General features: G+C 51.2%; 1 protein-coding gene across 1 annotated transcript in view; it reads right to left on the bottom strand.

The window, feature by feature from the left end:
* TBX5 (T-box 5) overlaps positions 1-9,853 on the bottom strand; it is a 45,964-nt gene extending 36,111 nt beyond the window's left edge. The window contains exons 1-4 of the mRNA XM_019506618.1: positions 9,685-9,853; positions 7,535-7,629; positions 4,367-4,486; positions 3,416-3,563 (exon numbers count right to left, since the gene is read on the bottom strand). Of these exons, the coding sequence (XP_019362163.1) occupies positions 3,416-3,563; positions 4,367-4,486; positions 7,535-7,629; positions 9,685-9,831 (510 nt within the window). The 5' untranslated portion in view covers positions 9,832-9,853. The remainder of the gene's footprint in view (positions 1-3,415; positions 3,564-4,366; positions 4,487-7,534; positions 7,630-9,684) is intronic.
* Positions 9,854-11,838: the final 1,985 nt, after the last annotated feature.

Genomic DNA, 11,838 nt, shown 5'->3' with positions numbered 1-11,838 from the left:
AACTGCGCTCGACATGCCGATGCCATTGGCACTAAGGAGAGCGCATGTCCCGCCGATACATTGGCGCTAAGGAGAGCGCATGTTGTCAACACGGGGCTTGGCGGCACACTGAGAGGTCTCCATTTCTGGGGCTACTTTCCTCCAGCCTTAAGCTTGTGACCCTACTTCCCTTCATCTTCAAGCTTTCTCCCGTGGTGAAGGAAGCCCCTCCGCTCCACCCTGCCCCATCCCTGGGCAAAAGCACCCGCGCGGGCCGCCCCGCCCGCCACGCGCGTGAAACAGCCGAGCATCGTCCGAGGGCCGATGGGGCCGGCTCGGCTTTGAAGCTGGGCTCTTTCTCCCAGAAAGAAACGGATCTGAAATGGATCCTTACTTGGTTTTGCTGTTAAAGAGATCCTACAGGATCTCACAGCCTTGCCCAGGCCCGACTGGATGGCACTGCACCAAGCAGGTCATCCCCACACGGAGAAGAGGTGGTCGAGGACAACCCACCAGGGTCCCACCCCTCCTTTCAAAGCCTGCTCTGGGGGTCGTGACCAAGATAAAGCCGGAGACCGTCTCTTTCCAAAGCTTGGCGCTCAAGTGGGATTAAACCCTGGGGAAAGGAGGGATTTTCTCTCTCTCTCGCTCTGCCTCCCCCCTCCCTTCCCTTGCGCTCCCTGATGATAATGACTGCTAGGACATGGCGACAGGGAGACGCAGTCTGTCCCGCCAGCCCCGCGCCATCCCCGGCCCCTGGAAGTCATCTCTGCTTGCAAGCCCCTCTCATCCTGGAGGTTTAGCCAAATTGCTTTGACGTCCTGGGAAGTCGCAGACATCAACGGTGAACGATCTAATGATTTTTAATTTCATTACAGCGACTCTGGCTGAGTCTGCTGGTGCCGTTTCTCCTCTGAAGTCCCTATTGTTTAGCACCGCCTTAGGTTTGTTTAAAGAGACTTTTCCATAGAGCCGCCTGCTCACAGCAAGGGCATGGCTGGCCCCTGCCTTGCAAGGGCATTTCATATCCACCTAGCTCACCCCCATCCTTCCCCGGGAGCCTGTGTCCTTGGGGTGGGAGAGCTGGAGGAGGAGAAAGCTGTTTCTGGAGTCTCGGCATTCAAATGCACCCCAGACCCCCCCCCCCCCGCCTCTGTAGTGGAGCCTGGAAAAGAATCTGGAGTCCCGAAATACAGATTTCTCAACCCATTTTTCGTGTCACGAAAACCCTAAAGAAAAAGCACACACTTGATGTTAGGGCTCGGAGGGTGCGTGCGGACGACCCTTAAGAGGAAACTGGAGTCAGACCGGGTTATAATCACATATCTACCCCATAGCTCTCTCTCTCCATGTTGCTTTCCCTTCATTTTTCTGCTGTTTTCCCTGGCAGACCCCGTGTCAGATCGCTGCTATTATTAGAGACCACGTGGGCAGGGATTTAATGGCCCGGCTTTGTTGTTTAAAGTCGCGTTTAGAGAAATGCTTGGGAAACGTGAAATCGAAGTGTTGAAATGAAGACGGAAAAACATGCTGTTGGGAACGGATCCTGGGGCACGGGATCCCCCTCCCCCCTCCAAATAATGAATACACTGGCTCGGGGGAAGACTTGTCCTGGGAGATTTGGAAGACTGCTCTTGCTGGCTGCAGGATTCACACGAGCTGTTGCTTCCCCGAATTGACACACATGAGTTTTGCCAAAATCTGTTGTGTGCCTGAAGCTCTGGGGCTGTTTAGGCCTGTAGCTGTTGTTGCACTTTGGATGGGAGCACAGGAAACACAATTAGGTTGCATTTCCTCGCCTTATGCCGGATTGATTTTACTGTTAACCAAATTCACTGAGGCAGCAAGCAGACTTTAAAGCTCTCAGACTCCACATGAGGTTAACACCAGGTAGCTAAATAGTTACTTAGTCACCTTAGGTGTATTTAGCCTGTTTTAAGAAGCCAGTCGCTGCCCGTGGCTGGGGAAGGATTTGTGTGAGTAGCCCCGAGTCAGGGCAGCTGCACATCCCGCTTCCAAGAGTTTGGGAAATGAAGCTTCATTGGGGGGGGGATCGGCGGCCCCACTCATCCGAGGAGGGAGTAATCGTCACCATCATCTAAACCAGGGGTAGGCAACCCCTGGCACAGGTGCCAGAGTGTGGTGCATGAAGGCATTGTGCTTGGCACACCTGGTTCAGGGTGGACAGCGGGAAAAAGGATGGGGCTGCATTGCCACAACAAGGATCAGGCCCCTCGCAGCTCCCCCGCTGCCATCCGCTGGCACCGCAGCATCTTACAAGCTGAGGTCGTGGGTGGTCGGGGCCCCAAAACACTGCTGACCCCTGATCTAAACCGACCGCATTGAAATGACCTTGGCTTCCCTGCCACTGGTGCACTCCTGGCACGTCTGCAAAGCCGGCAAACGGTGCAGCGTGCACACAAGTGGGGACGTGTGTGTGTGTGAGTGTGTGAGTGTGTGTGAGTGAGTGAGAGAGACGGCTAATGCCCGCAGGTGGAAGAGACCTGCTCGTGCTACTGCGGGTTGCACTAAGAGCAAGAGCGCGCGGCGCGTGCGTGAGAGGGGCATGTGTCCCCGCGTTCAGAGAGCTGGAAAGATGCGTGTGCCCGTGTGTGAGAGGGGACACGCGCTGTATGACGTGCGAGGGGGCTGATGGTGCGCGTGCTGGTGCGGAAGGCAGACAGACGCTTGCTGGGGGCGAGGACGCGGGAGATCGCGCGCGCGCGTTTCCTTCACACCTCGACACAAAACGCACCTGCCCGGCTGTCCGTTTCTAACGCTGCCTCCCGCAGCGCTGCCCTTGAATTCCCTCCCAAGCCCGCGCGGGCTGCATTGCTTTGGACCCTTTTCTCCCACCAATCTCATCGCACGGGCCCCGAGCCAGCCCCGCGCCCCGCGCCGCCGCAGCTGCGGGGTTGCCGGGCCTGGAGGGGAGCGGGGCCGGACTCGTGCCCCGCGTCCCCCCGCCCCGGGCCGCGCCGGGATGCTGCAAATGCGCCGCTCAGCCCCCGGCCCGCGTCCGTCAAGCGCTCGACACCGGCTCCGGGGGGCTGTCAGCCCCCAGCCTGCTCTCGCGTCCGGTGAACGGGAGTCCTAGTCGCTTTATTCCCATTCAGTTCCGGGGGTGGTTCCCCTCCCCCATCCACGCTCTGACTTGCTATTTCACTTGACAACCGAGACTAACGAGAGATTGCCAAGAGAGCTGCGCGCCGCTGGCCGGCGGCTGCGCACTGCGCTGGCACAGCCCTTTGTTGCAATCAGGATGCGCGGAGCTGGCAAGAGCCACGTGGGTTTCCCTCCACGCCAAGCCGAGCTCAGCGCTGCCTGCACGTGAAGAGCTCCGCACTGCTGGCCCTCAAGGGATGGGGCTACCCCGCGTGGGGAGCGGGCAACAGCCGGCGGAGTGCCCCTGCCCCCTGCTCGCCGAGGTACTTACATGTCCGAATGGGTCAAGGTGGTTGTTGGTGAGCTTGAGTTTTTGGAAAGAAACCAACTGTCTCATCCAGTGAGCCCCGGTGGCTGGTGAGTCTGGGTGCACGTACAGTCTGCCTGGCATGGCAGGCTCTGCCTTCCCTGTCACTGACCTGAGCCAAAGGGACACAAAGCCAGCTTAGCCTCAGGACCCAAAGCAGGAGTATACCGCACCAGCTCCAGGCATCAGCGGCCATGCAGTTTGCGAGGGTGTAACACGGCGAGGACGGGCTTAGAGCGGTTGCTCCCTGTCCATTCACCACCTACCCACCCATCTATGTGTCTGTCTGTGTATCTAGCCGTCCAGTCCTTGTCTACCCATCCCTCCCTCTGGCCATCCAAGTTCTTTCATGCATTTCCCTGCATTTGCGGAGGAAGTGTGCGCTGGACGGTCAGGTCATATTTTAGGGGAAGGAGACATTTGCAAACACAAACCGCTCTGGAAATTAATTGAGATCTTTGGCAAATTTCCCGTCGGATCTCTGCGCCTCTCTCTCTCTCTCTTTCTTCTATTTAACCCCATCCTCCCTCCTTCCTAATTAGCGGGGAGCCAAGAGAGGACCATGTGGTAACTCTTAACATTCACCAGTCCTGGCCATTTTTCTCCCCTGAACACAATTAAGTTGTTGGGCCCACCATAACCAATAATCTGGTCGTCAAGCAGAATTAAAGTTAGTGTTAGCTAATTAAAATCGATTTTCTTTCCTGGTCCTCTGTTCAGGAGTCTGGCAGATTGGAACCATCTTGAGACAGTCGGTTGAACTCCTTCAAACTTTTTTCCAACTTCTTGTAGCTCTTAATAGGACAAGCTGACGCTCAACTGCATTTTACAACCCCTTTAAATTAGGTTTTGCTCACTGTCCAGGCCAGACGCAAAGTTTTTTCTTCTACCCTCCCCCTAGGCATGCATGCATACCATTTATTATCTGCGAATTTGTATCTGTGGTCATCAGCTGGTACAATATCCATCAGCAGTATGTACTTAGTTTTTGGATTGAGTCCAGTGACCTTCACTTTGTAACTGGGGAACATACGCCTGTAAAAAAACAAATATAAATACAGGGGAAATTACAAAAGGGTTTCCACACTCAAACATTTGCGAAGGAATTATACGAGGGGATAATTCACCCATATTAACCTACAGAGCAACAGACACACACACACCCCTCCAAAAATATACACACAGGATGAAACTTTCCCTTGATCTTGTTTGATTTTGGTGTTTCTGGGCATTGTTCCGCGGTTATCTAAAGCAAAATAATTAATGTATGGAGAGGTGACTATAGTTACAGGATTTTGATTGCTTGTTTGCCTCTAATCATTCCAATAGTTGAACTCTTCATTCGTTTACTAAACAGCAGCATGTAATATATTCCTTACTTTACAGGAATATTAATATACTGATAGCACTCCACACAGGACCTTACATGCCATTGTATAAAGGATGGTGGTTACTAAAATGCTGACTTTTTCATAAAAGGCATACTGTATGGTTGTATGTATATATATATATATATATATATATGTATATATATATGTATGTATGTATGTATGTATGTATGTGTGTACGTATACGCGTTGTATGTATGACACTTGTGTGTACACATATGAACGGTTATACACACAGAAGTATACATACGCAAAAGTGACACGCTTGACCAATTCGTTGAAACCTTCAAACATACGCTTGAAGGGGGAAAAAAAAGTTCAGAAATATTTTCCATTACAAGTTAGTGACCTTAAGCGTTAGTGTCATTTTAGCTTGATCTTCCAAATGTTTAAAAACGAGCTGACGGACGTGTATTCTTTCAATTAAAAACAAAACAGTCTAAATGTACTTATTTTTAAGTGGCAGTTTCCTGCCTTTGCAATAGGAAATCAAGGCTATTTCTGAGTTCGAATTGTTTCGTGGTTTGAAACACGAGAAGACAGGTAGAAAATAATGAACAATAGCAAAGATGACGTTTACTATGTTGGAGGAAAAGGGGGAAAAATGAACCGAGCAATGAACCAGAACTATGTTCAGAAATGTATCACGAACAGCGCACGAAACAAAGTATGCCACCATAAACCAGCTTTATATAAATAAGTGAATGGCCTAGTTTATGCTTTGGCGATACATGTAAACAGTAACACTCCTACTAAGACTCTTATTGTAAAGATCTTTTTGATGGTTATACGTAAGAGATGTTTATCCGCGCCTGGGCTTTAATTTTTGTTTTGACTTTTAGGCAAGACGCGTTACGTCCCTCTTCCTCTGCTCCTCTCCACATGCCCATCAACTGAAAGTGAAGTGATCCCTACATATTGCAAGGAATCAATGGGAGGATAATATCACCACCCCGGATCCTACTTGGTCTTTTGCCTTCACCCAGTAGGATCCGGAGTTTCGTCAACTTTGCTCTCTGCAAAGAGCTCTTGCTAATGGTTATAAAATGCTCGAGCTCAGTGTTTATATCAGGCCTTTTTACTTGGGGAATACTCTTCTTTTAAAAGGACCCCATCATTTCAACAGTAGATATGGTCAAAGGGAAACCAATCGTTATACAAATCTATTTATCATCCAGTGCAACGCTTTATATAGTAGATTTTTTTTCCTGTCCACTGTATGGTGTACCACCACCTACTGCCTGACCGGAAGGAATGAAGTTTGATACTGTGTTGTTGGTAGGGAAAATCTGATTTCACTTCGGATATTCATCTTGAACTACTATCATCTCTATGAGTGCACGCTTTCTCATCTTGTATCCAATGTAGCAAATTACACTTACATTGTTTAATAAAAAAGAGCAATGGAAATAATATATTTCTGTTCCCCTGGTCTTGTTGATGAGAATGGGCACAGAGCTAGATTTCACTGAGTCTCAGTGGTTGACCCATGCCTCAAATTTTGTCTTAGTGGTCCTTCGGCTAAATGGGCTTCGCGATGCCGCACTGCAGAATTACTACGGCACATGCTGGACTGCACAACCTTCTCAAAAGAGATAGTTTTAGTTTTTTCAGTGTATCAGGCCAGCTATGGCAATGATCATAAACACACACTCGCACACGGAATAAACTTAGATTTGCAAGCCTGCATACTACTATATACAGCTGCATAAATAGTAGTTCAAGAACATGTGTGCGTTTAATAGCCTGACTACGAGGAGCCTCTTGTCTCTGCCTGGGTGTGTATTGCCTGTATCTGTTCGCAGAAGCAAAGCCTGGAAACAGACGAAAAAAATTGCAGGCATTTTTGTGAAAAAAATAAGCTAAATCATCCAGGGACCTGCATGAAAGAGTATAACATTTTGGCCTACACTTTGCAACCCGCATGAGTCTGGAAAGACTCCAACGGACTGAAACTGGGATTAACGATAACACTGTCCTGGGTAAATAAGAAACCAGAAGAAACACATTTTTAAAACTATGTACTTCACTGGAGGCTTCTTTCTGTAAATCGTCCAGCCCCTCTTTTCTGCTCTTCTACTGAGTCTTTGGTCAAAATCGCAAAGGGCTCTACAGCTTCAAATACTCCATCAGCTGATTTTTAGGTCCTGGCTTGCTGTTTATTTTCATTCTATTTTGTGACAGAGCCTTGGTAACTTGTTTTATTGTCAGCAAACATTTATATTGGCTACAACCCGAAATGCTTTGTGACTGTCTCGGATTTGTGACACATTGCAATACACACGTGTCATGCAATGCACACAAGCATGGTTCTATACATTCATATGTAGATAAGGGGTGTTGTGACAGCCTCTCTCTTTCTCTCTCTGTCTGTCTCTCTCTCTCTATATATATGTGCATATAGAGAGACATAAAACATGCATATAGAGATAACTATGTATATACACGTAGAAGAAGAGTTTGATTTTAATTTTTCCTCTCACATACACGCATACATATGGACGTATACATGCATATGTATTCACACACACACATTATCACACGAGTATGCGCACACACAGCTATACATATGCTGTCATATACATCCCTGCATATTCCCTTCATTCCGTTTAAAAATACAGATATCCAGAAGCATCTGATCTCTCACTAAGTCCATTTCAGAATACACGCGCCGCTGGTCTCGTTTTACTCCTACCTTCCAGCTTTGGTAATAATCATTTCGGTCCCCACTTCGTGAAATTTTAGCCACAGTTCTCGCTCGTGCAAAAACACCTTGATCCCTTCCATGCCCTGCAATGAGATCAAGACATGCCCGTGTGAGTGGAGAGCCCCGCAGCCGCTGCCTGGGCTGCCCGGCTCCAGGGCGGGATGCGCTTTGGCACGGCAGCACCGCGCGCTTCTGCTTGGTCCGGAGCCCCTGGCAGGACAGCGCCCGCCGGCGGGGCCGGGAGGCAGACGGAGGCCCCGGGCCCGGCCATGTCCGGGGGCTGCTGCAAACCGAGCGCGGGCCATCGGGCCTGAGCGGAGAGGGCTTGCGAGGGGGGCGGCCGTCTGCGAAACACTGACCCCGGTCGGCGGCCCAGGCACCGGCCGGCTTCCTCGGGCCTCCACCCCGCCAGGCGCAGCGAAGCGGGGCCGCTTCACACCGCGGAGCCCGCTCTGGATCCCGGGTGCTTGCAGTGGGAGGGCTGGCACCGGTCGCCGGTGGCCGCAGCTAGACCCGGCGTGTCTCGACCCGCTCGACTGCAGCACGAACCGAGGATCGGGCCCCCCCCAGTCTACTCCCCGTGGCAGAATCCCCTATAGATACAGACGCACGCACAGATATACTCGCACGCCTGCGTCCGTGTGTCGAAACGCACCATATAGACATTCGTATTTGTACGCATGCACGAACACGCGCATAGGCACACGTGTGTGTCAGAAGTAATTCTGGGCATGCGATGACCTTCAAACAGACATGCCTGCTGCTTACCCTGCTCTATAGTCTATCTGTACACAGAATATACATATACGTGCATGCCGACTAGACACACACACATGTAGCTGGAAATGCTCCCCTGGCATTTCACGACCGTTTCAAAAGAAACTTTTCCGATTCTATATTCCCAGGAGGTGGGATTTCCCTGCCCACCCCCCGGCACGGCGGCTTGAGGGGCAATGCTAGCGGGAGCGGCTCGAGGGGAGGGCTGCTTCGGGTCGGATGCTGTGAAGCAGCCTCGCCGATCCGGGCAGGGAAAAGCCGATATTCGCTCACGATCGCCCTTAGAAGCGAACAGCGGAAGGGTATTTCAGTCCCTTCCCTATTTCAGAAGAGCCTGAACGGAAGTAATAGTTTAAAAGGACAAAACAATATGCGGAGTGGACCCTAGCGCCCTGGCCTACTTTTCTCTCCCCGGGTTAGGTGCACATAGGAGCGAGCCGCAGGCAGCTGCATGCTCCGGAGAGCCGCAGAGAGAGGCACAGCCGCGCTTTCCCAGCACAGGCTGGGAGCAGGGAGCAGGAGACAGGGCAAGGCGGTCGCTGCAGGGATGGGGTTGTGCTCCTGTACCTGTGTGTGACCGCGTGCGCACGCGAGGGCTCCGTGTGTGCGTGTGTGTTTCAACACATACGAGTTCGTGTGCCTGCAAATCGATGGGCGTGCGTTTGTACATATGTATACGTGATCATCCATAGAGCTACGCACAGGAATGTATGCAAACACTTAGGCATGCAACCACCTCTGTGCAAACGCACACACATGTGCATGCAAATTATAGATATATCCAGACATGTGTATCTGAATGCCTACACACACACATACCCATAGTGGTGTGTATAAGTATTTGCATACACCCGTGTGTACTTATGTACATGTATTTGTATGCACACGTGTGCATTTATATCCAGACGTGTGCCTATACATATAAGCGTACATAAAGTCTACAGATCTATGCGTGTTTACACGCGTGCACGTCTTTATATACATACGTGTTTTGTACTTATGTATATGTGCACATATCTGGGTGCATGTGTGGGTGCTTGTGTACGTGTAAGTGTATGTATTAGGTATACCTATAAATGTGTGTATGTCAGTAGATGTGTGCACATATGTAAGAGTGTGTATCTGCAGGCAGAAATGTGTGTATTTGTCTCCATAAATGTATGTACTTCTCTGTATGTCTCTGGGTGAGTATCGGTGTTGATTATTATTATTAGCGGAGTTACAGCTTGTATAATTAGACCGTCATCATCAGTCCCATTATTAGAGCCCAGCGCCTAGAATGACTCGTCTATATGGCACAGCGCAATCCAGAAGGGCAATAAGAGAAAGGGCAGAAGCGGATATTTCTCTCCTGCTTTTACCTGCTGTGTAAAAGCTGCTTGGGGAGAGGAAGGCGACTTGCTGCTGGCCCCGAGCTGACTGTCTTGCTTGGTTTCCGACTGAAGCTCTTTCGACTCCGGATCCACGGGCGTGTTTGGAAGCCCAAAGCCTTCCTCGGTATCCGCCATGTCACGAGCCTCCTTCGCTGAATCTCCCGCTGCAGGCACACACGGGAGAGAAGGGAGATAAAAGAGACGTGAGTCAAAGTTGACATTTAGTAACAGTGTATGGAAGGGGCTGAGCATACAGACAAGCGGCCTCCTGGCCCAACACACCCTCTGGGAGCGACTCACCTTCAGCTGCTTGGGAATCAACTCTGGAGCCTTTAACTCTTGGGGAGAAATATGAGACTTATTATTGCATCCCGCAGGGGTGATAGATTTTTTTTTTTCATTGAATATAGAGACAACGTAGTTGAATTGCCTCACACTAAGCTGCTGGATAAAGATTTCTTTAAGGGCCAGCGTGGATCAGAATCAGGATATATAGGGGTTTGGAAATTACCAGCTCATCTCCAAATTTTCCTCTTCTTTTAAAGCAACATTTGCAAGCTCGATAATTGCCCATGGACTCTGAGTCTTTTATCCCCGGCCCATTTCTGGCCCTCTGGCCAGCTGATGTTGCTTAAATTGATTCCCGGAGCCCTTTGCATTTTGTTCCTTCCCCTCCTAGTTTGTTTTGTTTTTGTTTTTGTTTTTTTTTAGGACACAACAGGAGATGCGAATGATATAGCCACGCTTTCCCCGAAAAATTCAAGCTCTCCTTGCAAATGCACGACGCGAAACCCGCAAGTATTCTCGGAGACAAGTGCTTTCGCCACGCAGTTGCTGGCGGCTGCTGAGCCTGGCTCGCAGAGTTCAAGCGGCATGCGGCAAGCCGCTCGCACGGGGAGTGCCCGAAATAATCGGCCCATTGTACAGCGCGCCGTGCTAAACGTGTGTGTGGTTTGCACTTGAAATTGATCGAAGCGCGAATGCCGGAGCAGAAATGGGACTCGGAGGAAGTCTACTTAAAAATAACCGAGGGGGAAAGAAACCCCCTTAAATCAAATGCAGAGTGAGTTTCACAGCATGTTTTTAAAGTGCAGCTTGAGAAGCATCTCGGCCCTTCCTGAACGACCAGGACAGCAATGAAACTACCGCATTCCCTGTTGAAAATACGGATCCAGAACATGGGCGGTATTAAAAAAAAAAATCCCTTGCTTGGATAAAATAATGGCCCAGATCCCCTTTTTCATAGGCATGCCAGGTGGAGACAATCACACCATTTTTAAATATAAGAAAAAGGACTCTAAAGGAGCTCTCGCCCCTTGTAACCAGATCTGAAACGGCATTTTTTTTCCAATGTATTAAAAAAAAAGGCAATTCCCCTTTAAGGCAGAGGAAGACAGGGCTGGGGCTGTCTTGCCAGTAGCGAGTCAAAAAAGGATTTCAAGGGAGACTGAAAGGGAAGGGACTGCAGAGATCATTTCTGAGCAAGGATCGGCCTTTCTGCCCCCGCCCCCACCCCTTCCCAGGCCGCAAGACACAAGGCGGAGGGCTGTAGCGGGGGCTTGCGGGGTCGCGGCGCGGAGAAGGTGTGTGGAGGAGCTGGGCGCTGCGTCCCTGGGCTGATGCACCGCTGCGGGATGCGACGTCTCCGCAGCCCATTCAGTAGCCACGAAGGCTAGTGGCCCTCGCCTCGTTGGAGCCGCTCGAGAGGCAGCGCCACTCGCACGCTCTTCCCAGTGCCCCCCCGGGTGAGCTTTCCCCCGGGCGCCCAGGCCTTTCTCCCCCGCTCTGCCCAGCGCCGGCGCAGGCGGGGAGGTGGAAGTCGGCACGTTTATTAAAACAAAGACAAGGCCGGCGGAGGGGACAACGTCTCCGGCAGGCTGCAGCCGCAAGCGCCGAGGACTACGAGGGGAAGGGAGGAGAGGGGGACTCCCCCGCCGCGAAGCCCAGCTGGAGATCCGCGCTCCTTCTCCCCGCTCCTCCGAGAGCTGCGGAGAGGAAATGGGGCTTGACAGAACCAGGCCGCGAGCGCCGCAAGCGCGCCCCGCGCCGCTCCCGAGCACCTTCCTTTTGTTCCCCGCCGGCACCTGGGGAGACCCCGCGCCCCCGCCCGGCCCGCCGCCTCCATCTCCCCGCGCAGGCCTC

This window comes from Gavialis gangeticus, unplaced genomic scaffold (genome assembly GCF_001723915.1).
Source record: "Gavialis gangeticus isolate Ggan-Ray unplaced genomic scaffold, GavGan_comp1, whole genome shotgun sequence".
In the NCBI taxonomy this organism is placed as follows: Eukaryota; Metazoa; Chordata; order Crocodylia; family Gavialidae; genus Gavialis; species Gavialis gangeticus.
This window is presented reverse-complemented; position numbering and strand designations above follow the sequence as displayed.